General features: G+C 42.2%; 1 protein-coding gene across 2 annotated transcripts in view; it reads right to left on the bottom strand.

The window, feature by feature from the left end:
• Positions 1 to 1,909: 1,909 nt before the first annotated feature.
• Positions 1,910 to 14,120, bottom strand: part of LOC116938930 (uncharacterized) — a 38,781-nt gene continuing 26,570 nt past the window's right edge. For both annotated transcript variants that reach the window (XM_076060778.1, XM_032946664.2), the window contains 3 exons: positions 10,588 to 10,623; positions 6,512 to 6,817; positions 1,910 to 4,362 (listed from right to left, as the gene is read on the bottom strand). In XM_076060778.1, the coding sequence (XP_075916893.1) occupies positions 4,274 to 4,362; positions 6,512 to 6,817; positions 10,588 to 10,623 (431 nt within the window). In that variant the 3' untranslated portion in view covers positions 1,910 to 4,273. The remainder of the gene's footprint in view (positions 4,363 to 6,511; positions 6,818 to 10,587; positions 10,624 to 14,120) is intronic.

Genomic DNA, 14,120 nt, shown 5'->3' with positions numbered 1-14,120 from the left:
CCCCCCCATTCAAACCCCCTTCCTTCTCCCTTCTCTTGTATAGAGCTCAGTTGCATCGGGACGGCTCTTTGCGACTGTTCACTCATGGACTTGATTTGTAAAGTGCTCGTGTTCTGTCAAATTAAAGCCTAATAATACAAAAATAACTGCTGTTTGCGTTTACTTTGTTGTCCTTCCCTCTGCACTTCCGATTAGCACGGTTGGCTGGTGCAAAAGAAGTTCAACATACATAAATACGGGTCAGAGCATTGAGCTGGTACAGTTAGATCCTGGGTTTAAATCTACCTGTGATTAAACCAGCTTCTTCAGTGTCAGTGAGTTCATGGTCTCAGCCCAGTCATTAACAATAATGCTAAACAACCCATTTAATTAAATTGGTTACGTAATGTGATGGATGACGCCGTGTGGTATAATGTTGTGCTGTGTACGGTGGGAGGTGTTAAGTATTGCCGTCTTGGTGTGCTGTCTGGTTTGAAGATTTGTCCATTATTTTATTATGTTTATGCAGTGTTTTGTGCTGAGTTCTGTCACTTGAGTTTGACAATCGGCTTGAGAGTTCATCACGATAAGGTGGTGCTTAAGTGATTGTTGAAGATGCACAGTGGTTGTGAAATGATTAAATTTCTGTAAAACTGTCGTGGTTAAGCGTCGTGTTGAGCTAAAGTTGGAATTACAACTTTGCTCAACATTTTTTAAGTTTTTCTTTGATATACTTGTTTTAGTTGGTAAATGACTTGAGATAATTTATTTCAGGATGTACATCTACGGAGCGTTCGTTGGTAGTGTGCTGGATGACTTGGACTTCAGCACATACACGGAGTGAACTAATGGGGTAAATAAATGATAAAATAAATGGGGAAGCAAGGGGAGCGATGCACTTTTAAAACTAAATTGAAAACGTATTTCTTTAGAACTGCTTTTTGTGTTTAGTTTGTTGTTCTTCCCCCTGCACCTCCAATTTGCACGGTTGGCTACGTACGGTGTGAAATTAGTTCAACACACATACATACATACGCTGCCAACTGTAAAACTTGTTTGCAGAAAATAACGAATTTAGTTCTTGTACGGTGTGTCCTCTAAACTCCATGGTAATTCAGTGGTTGGGTGCCCGTGTCCATTTTCCTTGCAAACAGTAATTTCCACAAATACCCATTTACAGCTTGTAATGTTGATTTAAAACATGTTTTTCACAACAAAACCATGATCCATGTAAGTTTTGGTTAAGGCCACATATTCGTTTATTCCAAAAAGCTTGTAATGTTGTTTGAATTTCATTATAAAAATATAGTACAATAAAACCCTCTCTATCTGCGAGGGTTACTTTTTAATCTTGGCAGAAAGTCTCAGATGCAGGATTCTGTGCTCACCTCCCGGGTGTCGGTGGTTTAGCACTACGTATGCTCGCAAATACAAGAGTCTGGTGGGTCGCGAATAGGGAATTGGTATACATTTAGTAACTCGCGAATCTGCAAAACTCAAGAATCCAGAGCTCGCGAATAGAGAAGGGTCACTGTACTGATGCCACTAAAAACGAGGCATTTCTGGAACATACATTGCAATGCAAGTAGCGACTGTGCAGTGCAGTAGTACTACGTTTGGATTACCCGATTCGTTATGGTTCTGCGTAGCGTAAATATGCAGCAAACAACAGATCACTATTGTCTTGCGCGGTGTTGAATGTGTTTACATCAAGAGTGTGATTTTCTTTCTAAAAAACTTTCGTGGTTACCAAAAAATTACCATTATTTGCAGGGCATGGTATATCCGCCCACGTTATTTTGAGAATACACGTACGCTGAAATTGTTCAACATTAAATATTGTGCATATACCACACATACACACAGAACATTCTGTATAGTGGAATCAGTGGCGCACTTTCAACAGAATACACCCAAAATACACATACCATAAATCGCATAGTGGAATTTATCCAACGTTAACATCTCCAGGTACACACCATTATAGACACATACGTTGAAATATAATAACGTTAAAATAATAATTCCCCCGAAATGTAGAGGTGCCTAGAGTTATAAAATGTAGGTTTTTTTTGCAATGTTTGTACTGTATACATAAAACAACGATTTTAAAAGTATAATTGCAAGTCAATGTCGAGTGAAATCTCATGACAATGTCTGTGCGTTGTGTAACTTCAGCAGTTAACGCAGGAATCCCGTATTTAGAGCTTTCTAGCTCACTGGCACCCTATTGCAGGAAGAGGGAACTGAAATTTATTTCCCTCCTTTATAATGAAACCACTGCACTTTAGTCTAAGATGACAAAAAACATGGTGCACAATATTTATTTATTTAAGTATTGCCTCCTTCGATTAGGCTGAAGCCTCATGCATATCACAGTTTAATACATTTCCATGGTTTTACATTTCTGTCCTCTGGAAATGTGAATACAGAAGCAACTTTATTAAATTATTTCAAAGGCAATTGCGTGCAGACTTTATCAGTCAAACCAGCACACATCACTGTAATGTGACGTGACGTCACAGCCCGATATGATTGAGTTTGCATGGCGTCGGCATAGCCAATCGCTGTGATGGTATTGCTGTCCATTCTCTGAATTACCATACTGGTACAAAGGTGCGCTTTACGTTGTAGCGGTAAAGACAAATAAAGATCAGGACTTTAAATTGACGAAGTTAATTTTAAATGCACGTTATTTACGCGGTACATCTGCTGGGGACGTTTAGAGAAAACAAAGCATTAATGCAAACAATATGTTGATTTGTTGGAGGTTATAAGCGAGGCAACAAAATATTATAATAGATTACCTGCTTTGCCATATGGATCAGAAAAATGGATGGTTGACCTTGGAAATGTAACAATATCTGAAAGGTGTGCAAAGTAGTACAAATGTAACTATTTAAACATTTTTTTGTATTATACCAGGTAAGGCCCACTGAGCTATACAGCTCTTTGTTAGGAGCAACCTGGTCACCAATGATCGCTCAACGAAGTAGATTATCACATGGAAATGTAAAGCAGCCAAATAGTTTTGAAGCTTTCGTGACTGCAAGGATCCATACTCTTTGGCTATATTCGGTAAAGTAACGTAGGTAAAAAATAAACAAAAATCACGACGTTTCGGCCACAACACAAGTGGCCTTCATCAGGTGAAGGGACCGTACTGTCCAGAGGACAGCTTGGAGTGAAGACAGTCAAGCCCAGGTCGCGTCCAATTTCAACCGAGAAGATGGTTTCAAATTAAACAATCATTGGAAAAATGTTCTAAATCATACCAAACATTAAACTAATTTTCAATGGTACAGTACATTTATCCAAGTAGTGATATACTAAACTTTCACAGCAGCTTATTTACCTTCACACCAACATTTGTAAACTCCCCTCCCCCGTGTCGGTCCTCTACGTGCTTTACGGTCATTTTATGCTAATTCCTTTGTCAAAGCGTTTTGTTTCCTCCCACACAGCTTAAAGGACGCGACCTGGGCTTGACTGTCTTCAGTCCAACTCTGGACAGTACGGTCCCTTCACCTGATGAAGGCCACTTGTGTTGTGGCCAAAACGTCGTGATTTTTGTTGTTTTATTTTTTACCTACGTGACTTTACCGAATAGAACCAAAGAATAAGCAGCCAAATACTTTAAACGTGTGACGTTGATTCAAAATGTGGAGGGAAAACCGGAGGACCCGGAGGAAAATCTACGAGACCTCAGGGAGAACACACAAACTTCAAGCATGTTTCTCTCTCCTCCACATTTAGAAGCATGCATTTAGAGTTTTTGGCTGCTGTAAATTTCTATGTGATAAACCATTTCGTTGGGCCATCATTCATTATAGGCAGGTTGCTTCTAAAAAAGAGCTAAATAGCTCAGTGGACCTTAGCTGGTAAAATAAAAAGTAGTTTTTAGTTTTACACAGGTGTCAGGGTCGCCATCGAGCCCACAACCTCTTGTATACAAGGCGAGGTACATCTCCCAGCCACCGTAGCGCCCTAGAGAGGGTAACTAAAGTACGCTTGGACTGGACCCTTTGTGGGAAGATATGATAGTCAGCGGTCGACGTTATTGGTGGAGACGGAAGGATGAAATCAACTCGTAAGCATCAGCTTCATGGGTTGTTGTATTGCGAGACCATGAGGTGTAGATATGGATTGTAAAGTCCTTCACCTAGAAGTGCGCAGATCATGGCTGCGCAGATCAATTATGATGTTTCATCAGCCATGGAAACTATCTTTGGGTCTTCACTGGGGTGTGATGAACGAGTGGGTAATTGTAATGCTATTCAAGGATTCCTTGTCATTAAAAAATAAATGCAGCCTCATGATAACTTGCTGGATTTGCCAGAGGACCATCTTGCGAAATTGGAGTATCTGGTGAAAATGGAAGCACTGCAACACAAAGACAAGCACATGAAAATATCAGATTTATGACATTTAAATGTGGCGATATGTCAACTAAATATTAATTCACTTGCCTGGTCTGCATGATGTCATGGGTTCGATCCCGACACTGATGCCTGCTGTATATTTGGAGTTTCATGTTCCCCCCATGGTTGTATGGATTTTTCTCCGGGTCCTCCGGTTTTACCCTCCACATTTAGAAACATGGTTTTAGAGTATTTGGCTGCTATAAATATCCACATGATAAGCCACTTCATTGAGCTATATTTATTTCCAGGTCACTTCTAAAAGATAGATATATGTCTCAGTGGTCCTTACCTGGTAAAATATAAATAGTTTACAGTTCAGTTTATACCTAGCTCACTGACAGATTTATACTTCAAGTCTGCTGCCCCTATAGTTGGAACCTCATTTCCATAACCATCTGTGCAGTTGACTCCCTACCTATGACTGACTACCAAATATGAAACAAATGTCCACCGTTTTTGTGTTCATAATGAGATGATTTATAAAAAAAAACCTACATTAACATAACGTCACGGATCTGTAGTAGGATAACGATGAGAAGAAGAAAAAAGAAAGCAAATTATTTAGAAAGCTGTGTTAAGAGAATGTGATAGGTTTGACACAGGCTCAACAGTTTTGAAATTCCAATTTACGGGTCCCACGCGGGGACCCATAACTCAGCCCCTCACCTCGTGTGCTTTCTCATTAAATCACTAATTACATCGGCATTGGGTTCCTATGACATCCTGCATCATGTGCAATTAACTATTTTACGTATGTACTGTATGTTGACATTATTTCGCACCATACAGAGATAACCACGCGAATGTGAGGTGCGGGGGGAAGGACAACAAACTAAATACAAAAAGCATTTCTAAAGAAATTAATTTTCAATCAAGATTATTCAAAAGTGCATAGCTCCAGTGGCTTTCAAAAATCGGAAGGCAGAGCGTTCCAGATGGCCGCAGCAGCGCATCTGAAAGTGCGCGATGTGGTGCCCGTCTTTATACAATAGCTAACCACAAGCCACTGCGATGGTTTATGCTCCTTGACGATAGTATACACAGTACATGGTAAGGTTATGTTAACAGACCAGCGTGGTATGGGGTCAGGCAAAGTGAGGTTCGCATATAGATTAACACGCCCGTGCATTGTGCATGCGTGGGAAATAGTTATAACAGCAATTTATATTTAAAAAATGGTAGAAAACTTTGACATTTCTAAACAAACCTGGAAAATGTCGATGACAGATTATGTTTATTTGCGCTGAACGTGCGCAAAAAACAATTTAAATGGGATCAACATCATTGTGATTTGAACTATCTCCCTGTGAAGTACAAACTCGACTTCAAGATTCTGCTTCTCACGTTTAAGGAATTCAATGGGCTGGTTTCTAAATATCTCGCCGATCTGCTCAAGTTGTATATGCAATGCGAAAACTTAGATCAGCTAAATTTGGTCCACTACTCGTCATTCCAAGCATAAAACTGTCATGTCATATGGAAGATGGAGCCTCTCACGGCCAGGCTGGGTAAATGTGGAATCCCCTTACTCGGTCCATGAATTACATCTTAAAACTCACCTATTTGTACAGCAGGTTTGTCCTGTAACTTTATATTGGTGTCTGATTGGATTAATCTGTAAGTATGATCATTCGCTTTTAACATAGCTCCTCATTTTATTTGAATTTAGAGTGTAGTCATTGATATTGCTATCAGCTTTCTATTTCGTTGACATGTTATCTACACTTGTGAGTGTAGTTTTATTTTCATTTACAGCGTTTTGAGATACCTAAATATGAAAGGCGTGTTATAAAATATATGTTATTATATTTAATATTACTATTGTACTATGAGGTCATCTGTGGCAAAAGCTCCCGGCCAAATTTTCGTTAAAGTTGTTGGGGGTGCCTCATCCCGAGAGTCAACACACCTGCCTAGTTGTATGGAGATTTCAGATATCTGCAAGTCTATGTGTCTTCATAAATAATCCCGGGCACTAGGTGTGAATCTATAGGGCTCTATGCCAGTCATTGGTGATGAGCCACTAAAGTTGAGTACCTCATTTGAATCACAGGTGGCGGAAAAACATCTGAGCCACCTCCTCGAGACTTCTCTGTTGCATAACTCACCCAGCGAGGTTAGCCACTCGCGTAGCCTCTGATTGTAGTGTTTCTGCACGGCTGTCAGAGCTACCAGCAGCTTCTGATATTCCTCCTCTCCACTGATGAAGTGCTTCAGAATGAAGGCCGCACACTCGCCCTTGTCCTTGATGTCTCTGGCCGTGTTATAGACATGCCGCTGTATGTACCACTTGCTATCCAGCTCGTCCAGCAGGACCCAGGGGTCCTTAGCGATCCACTGCTTTAGATCTTCGCGGCTGGTGATCATTCTCTCTCGCGTTCCCTCCTCCACAATCACAATCGCTGCCTTATTTTCTGTGGCGCAGTTAAACAATAAATACACATTTACATGTATTACTTGGTTAAAGATGTACGTGACTTTCATCCAACGTTTAATATTCATAATACATACGTATGTGGGACTTCTTTCGCACCGTGCATAGCCAACCGTGATAATCTGAGGTGTAGGGGAAGGACAACAAACTAAACACACAAGGGCATTCCAGACGGTAGTATATTCATCCAATTTCAATGCATAGAGACAGACCAAGGGTGAGAAACTCTTTCCCTGAATGAAGGCCAAAGATAACATTCAAACACGTTTAGAAGGTAAAACAAAGCCTGTAACAGACTATTGGGGTAAGTGCTGTTAGCGATTAGCAGCACCCCATGAAGGCCAACACTGTGGCAAACGAGAGGGTCGGTGGCCAGCACCACGCTCGGTCGCATTTGTCTCCCACGTGGTAATATTTACACACTACACCAGATACTCATTTGTGGCTGAGTCGACCTAGGGTATGCCCAGCACCGGTTCAGATTATCTTAATTGGTGTTGGCCGTGAGCGGGAAGCGAACTCGGGTCATGAGGTTTATAGCACAGCGCGCTAACCACTACACTACCGCTCGCCATATAGAGGGCAAGCGAACATAATCAGATGCCTCCGTGACTTGTGTCACTGCAATAGGCTCTGCAGTGACAGCAGTGACTGAGCACGGGTGGTATCATAATAGGTGTTGGGCCTCCGCTTCACCGATGAGTAAAAACAACTTTTTTATTTTACTATATAGTTTTTTGTCAGAAGCGACCTGGCTATCACAAATGATAGCTCGATGAAGTGTCTTATCACGCAGAAATTTGAAAGCAGCCAAATACTGTAAATGCGTGTTGATTATAAATGTGTAGAGAAAACACGGAGCACCCGGAGTAAAAATCCACGTGACCACGAGGAGAACATGGAAACTCCTGAGATGCATCTCGTGGAGGCCTTTCCTGCAGCAGCGGCGTAAGCAGCAAGCAATAACATACCGAGAGAGCTGAGCCACTGCTTGTTCTCGGGGAATTCGTCCTTGAGCTCCTGGAGTGTCTCCAGCAACTTTTGACACTTCCTCTCTCCTCCGTCGATGAGATGGAATTTCGGATAGTTCCGAGTTATCATTTTGGTCAAAGCCATCAATGCGACCGTATCAGGTCAACACTCCCTACCCTTCTGCTAGATCCCGCAGCTGCTGTAAAGTAGACACGTGACCTCCCAACATCTGCCCTAACAGTAATCCCACCAACCTGGTCTTCATGGGAAAATAATACCAAGGTTTTATTCTTTCTGGCAAAAAAACAAGATATGTTAAGATGCACAAACGCCAAATAGATACTTTTGCAAGGCATCAGTTTGTAATAACCACATGTACTTGTGGCAAAACATGCAATAAAACATCCTCTGAAAATATTGTCATTGTTTTTTAAGCTGATTGGCCTGTACCATATTATCAGAGCATGTTTGTTTGCATGTTTCTGCCACAAGTACTGTGTGTGGTTAATGCAGACTTTATTCCTTGCAAACGTATATATTTGGTGTTTTAACATCTTAATGCTATTTTATTTCCATGAAGGGTAAAACCTTTGTTTATGTTTCATACTTGGATACTGGCAAAGAGGTCCCATATATATAACCTGGTCTTAGGTCTATCCCTGGGTCGCCAGACTCGTGGGGACCTTTATTAATTCCTTCCTCGGTAACCTGCCATCCCACACCCTACATAATCATATCTACAGTGCTCACCATGTCACATTTCGGCACAGCTAATCCTGTATCGGCACGGAATTCCCAGGATCAGTCTAAGACATGTGTTCAATGCCAACAAACTCCTTTACCAGCTACTTCGTTCAACTCTCTCACCCATACAATTTTACAGAAAGCAATACCATTTTTTTCTACTAAAATCCATCTATTGCCTTCCAAAATAGTTTCCATAGCACATCAATAGCCTGCCCTGCCAAAGAAATAAGCCTCTTGGCCTGCTTCTCAACCCACCGCATGATGGACATTGCTGCCTAAGTAGATTACTACCTCGACCTTTGCTTTTCATATCCGGTCTGGTGATCCTGCTGTAGGAGTCCTATTTATAGCTGCTGTGATTAACTTTGTCTTAGAAAATGTTATCTCAAGACCCCATTGTCCAGCCTCATTGCCTAAGACTGCCTCCAAAGCTGCATAACATTAATATTCCAAGTCCTGCACGCTCATCACACTTTGAATGATTGCTGAGTTTTCTACTGTGCTAACCCCATTCATGGTGCAAGTGTATACGGAATATAGCATAACGATGAATACGAAAATATTCTTAATAAAGAATAATAAAATACAATTTTAACGAACACCTGCCCTAACATCAAATCATTATGAATTTTTACCTTCTATCCATATACAGCCCTGACCATCATCTTAGAAGTTTTTGTATCAGCCAACTTATTTTGTGTTGCCATGAGTCTAGCAGTTCCTACAGACCCTCTTGCCACACAGTCACAGCTCCCTTGACCTTCACAAAGCAAAGCCAAGGATCCTTCCCATACTTCCAGCTGTTCTATCAAACATCTTACTGAGCATTTTCGAAGTTTGCAGTTTGACTGCGGCACAAAATGGCATCCTCAATTCGAACGACATCAAAGATCTTTAATATCCACTGTGAAGCAAACGGAACGTGTTTTATGTTTACTTCGTTATAAACCAGTGCGGGCTTTTGGAATTAAAGTTGTGAACTTCTGCAAACAAGCGGCAAATGTTCCATTGTTGGTCCAAGTTTCATTAAGGAGTATAAAGCATCACCACGTAAACTCCGGAAATCGTCGTTTGCAGGGGGTTTAGGCTAATCATTGAACAAAGACGGTCGGCATATTGCGCACTTTCAGATGCGCATCTGCGGCAGTCTGGAACGCACTTCCTTCTGATATTAGGAAGCCAACTGGAGATACACACTTTTACATCATCTAGATTGACAAACTAATTTCTTTAGAATCGATTTTTGTGTTCAGGTTGTCGTCGTTCCTCTGAACCTCAGATTTGCACGGTTGGCTTCGTACGGTGATAAATAAGTTCAACTTACATACATTCATCCTCGCTGTTGCTTTTGGTTAACCATACTTCTCACTATAATTTATAGGGATTCACTTTTACTTTAACTCTGGGCAGCCCAAACAATACTGATGGTGGATCTTCTGTCATATACGCTCTTGGGGTCCACTAGGATCTTGTTCCTTGCATAATAAACGACTTCCACGACGAATCGTGACTGGTGTCTTTTATTAAACTTTAATAAGGCACGACTCCACTTTCTCTCTTCCTCCGCATTAATCACAACCGTCTATTGCCGTGGACAAGGCGCTCTCTCTCCATTCCATCATCGAGGGTCGCGCCTCTGTCTCTCTCCAACCCACCGCTGGTTGACGGCGTGCTGGGGAGGAGAGGTGAGCTCTGATGGTGACTTCGCCACGTGGCCGCTGGTGAGGAGCAGAGGCGCAGCCCAGACCCGAGGCTTCCCACCCAACCTTGAGTTCTCCTCTGGCTCTGATTATATACCAATTGGTGGAGCTGAGCTCCACCTCTAGCCACGCCCCCTCGTGGAACCTTCCTGATGGTTCTCGGGTAGTCTTCCCAACTGCCTTTGGCCCAGATGTTTCCCTGCTCCGGGTTGGATACCAATGAACCCATAGAGCCCGTGCAGTAACTCTCTATATCTAGCAGATGGCGATCTCTCATTACACTTGCGTGGTTATGTTGAAAGGACTATTTACAGATAATTCCTGATCTTACCTGGGGGATTGGTGCTGTTGGTTTCCCTTGTGAGTTCTGTAAAGAGACACATACACACGGTGCTTGTTACAAATGAACCACAATACCTCGTTGATCTTGTCAAGGAACACAAACCATCATCACGTGAACCCTGCTCATCCTTGCAATGTCTTTTTGCTCGCCATCGAACAAACATGGTCACAGCATTGCGTGCTTTCAGATGTGCTTCTGCAGCCGTCTCGAATGCTCTTCCTTCCGATACTAGGAAGCCACGAGAGCTATGCAAATGATCTAGTTTGAAAACTCAATTCTTAATAACAAAATGTTTACGTGCGTTGTCCTTCCCTTGCACCTACAATTATCACGGTTGGCTACGTATGGTGAGACAGAAGTTCAACATACATTCAAGTACATGTAATTAGATAGAACATCACCAGACTAGATTGCAACGAAAAGGTGCAATAAGTATTCATCTCGCAATTAATATAATGGGCAATACTGATAACCATTATCATCATCACCATCCATAGTGTCCCCTGCACATTTCGTCATATTTCCACTTTCCTCCGTCTTATGCCAATATCTTCAAGTCGTGCCACATATTTCCGGCACCAATCACTTCTCATATCGTTGTCAAGCCTTTCTCTGTTGGGTCTTCCCTCTCTTTCCGGTTCCTTCCATTTTTCCAAAGAACACACTTTTAATTTTGCTGTTGTTGTCCATCCTACTACATGTGTCTAAATCGTGCCAGTTTCCTTCTTACTTATTTGATGACCATGAATTGCCCATTAATAAGAAGAACTAGCTGCCACGAACAACATAACAAATTGCACACATTTATATTTATATCGCTGACATGACATGGTCATGTAGGGGCAGTTCTAGGTCACCCCTGTCCACGATGCGCACACAGCGGCAGATTGGGGCACAAATCAACTTATCTATTCCCTTTGGAAATGCGTAAAATTCAGACGAGGAAGAGCGAGACTTCCCATGCGAGTGTTAACGTGGATGTGTGCAACCGTACGGATTTGGTCTTTTTGTCCATCTCCTCCCACCTCTCATTCTCCTCCTCCGTTCTCCTGCCGCTTTCCACATCCTCCACTCTCTGCTCTCCCCCACTCAATCCCTTGCCTCGTCATATTTGATTACTCCATACCTGAAACCCTGTCGGTTTACCTTTTTCTTCCCTCCCTTGCTCCCTTCTACCCCTTCTTGGTACAGTTCTCTAATCGCTCTTTTTCTTCCTCAGCTGCTGTACAGTTTTTTGTCCCTCTCCCCATAGTCTCCCTGATTTGTGAGCCCTGCCCACTCCGGGTGCCCCTTCCCCCCCCCAATCAGAGGTCTCCTCCCATTTAACCTCCCTTTGCCTGCCCCCTTGGTTCAGTTAGTTGACAAGGCAGGGAGTAACGGAGTCATCCTGGGCTAAGGCCCAGGAGACCGAGATACCCTCATATCCACTTGGTGTTCTTCATTCCTCAGTCTACACTCAGCTCTCTCCCTTCCTGTTTAACCCTTGTCATACTCCTCTTATCCCCTGATTAGAGCTACATCCAAAGCTCTCTTATCATTACCATATGTTCAGATTTCTTTGTTTGAGCCCAAAGAAGACAATTCCATTTTCCCTTGACTACAGTCTCAACAATATCAAGGGCTCGGGCCCGTTTACTACCCCATCCTGCCATCCCCCGCCCATTGTTGTCTCCTCCCGTGCATTTAAAGCGTTGGGAATGATGCTGCAATGGGCGCCTTTATTTGTTCGTCAAGATCACTTTGTTATCCATCGACTTATATTGTTGGTTGTGTTCTGTTTATTCAATTATGAGACGAAGTTAGATGCTGCACTCGAGTCTCACCAGAAGCCAAGGTTTTGTTGGGGGGTCCGGTTTGAACCCAAGGGTTTTTATTTTGGATGGGACTCGACTGTGCGTAGTTCGGTTGTATTTTGTTTTTCCCCTGTATCCCTTTTATTTCATGCAGCAATGGTCCGCAGCCAAAGTAAGCCTCCACCCTCTGAAAGGACTCCCAATAAATATGACTAACAACAGACATTGGGTCCCTCTCCCCTGACCCACAGTAACTCTGAAAAAAACCACTCCCCCCCTCTGTGATCAACTAAATATAGTCTACCTCAATGTCAATGGCCTGAACGACCCTATCATGAGACAGCGTACCCTTCTATTTTTTTAGGCAAGCATAAGGCAGATGTTGCGTTCCTGTAAGAAATGCATCTCACTGAATGAGAGAAGTAGCTATTCTCATTAATGAAAGGATATAAATGACCCAAGAGACGCTCAAATTAGACCCCGAAGGGGGTACATATATCTTGTAGGAAAATTGTAGGGCAAGGATGTCACCCTTCTGAACGTCTATACACCCACCCGGTCAATTCAAGTTTTACCTAATCACGGCTCTGATTGAGAAAAGGAATGGGGACATTCTCGCAGGAGGAAATTGGAACCTGGTTAAGGCTCTCGTTCTTGATAAATCACACTCACCTGTTTCTGACAAAAATGCGGCACAGCAGCTTCTGCTCGCTGAAACAATCACTCAACACCAGTTGACAGACCATTGGAGGACCCAACCTACTGAAAGAGATTTCACTCGCATTTCTAGAACCTATAAGACGCTTTCCAGAATCGATTATTATTAACTTATCTCCAGGCCCCTGTTACCACACGAAAGCAGATAAAAACTAATTATTTGTCCCTAGACCATTGATTTTTAGAAGACAATCAACTGGTTAAAGATCAAAGAGGAAACTGAGGAATGCATTCAGATTCATTCTGCTCTATTCTTGCCTCTCTCTTCTCAAATACTATGGAACACTCTTAAAGTGTACATATCAGAGGTTATCTAATGGAAACAAGAGCACGAGGCTTATAAAAAAATATCTTGGAAAAAACAACAGCAGACTCCCCAGAAGATATGGTGGGTAGCTAGAGGTCACTATCTCTGTTAAATGCAGACTATAAGGTATTAGCTAAAACTTTAATTGGTAGAATTAAAAGGATTCTGCCAGCGATTATATGGACAGCTCAGACAAGTTTCTTCAAAAATAGAGACTCTGCTGAAAACGTCAGCACCCTCGACAATGCAACAGAGATTATTAACAGGCACAATCTCGCCGCACATGCCTTGATGCTGGATGGGGGAAATGCGTTTGATAGAGTTGAATGGGCCTTTCTATTTAGGGTAATGAGTAAAGTTAAATTTCCCTGACAATTCATAGACATGTGCAAACTCATATACACACATCCCACGGCCTCAGTTATGACAAACGGAATAATATCTGAGAGTTTTTCGCTGGGGAGGAGGTCGAGACAGAGCTGTCTGCTTCCCCCTCTACTCTTCATCCTGTCAATGAAACTACTCCCTGCAAATGAGGATAGGTTTTCCCCTTTTATCTGGCAACAAAACAGGTGTTAAGATGTTCAAACACCAAACTGAAACCTTCTACAAGGAATCATGTCTGCATTAACCACAATACTTGTGGTCAGAATGCAAACAAAAAATAGTATATGCATTGTCATTGAAACTGATTGGTCCACACC

This window comes from Petromyzon marinus, chromosome 5 (assembly GCF_048934315.1).
Source record: "Petromyzon marinus isolate PM22_M1 ecotype Great Lakes invasive population chromosome 5, UKy_Petmar_22M1.pri1.0, whole genome shotgun sequence".
NCBI classification, from domain to species: Eukaryota; Metazoa; Chordata; class Hyperoartia; order Petromyzontiformes; family Petromyzontidae; genus Petromyzon; species Petromyzon marinus.
Note: the sequence above shows the minus strand (reverse complement) of the source record. Positions and strands in the feature narration are given on the sequence as shown.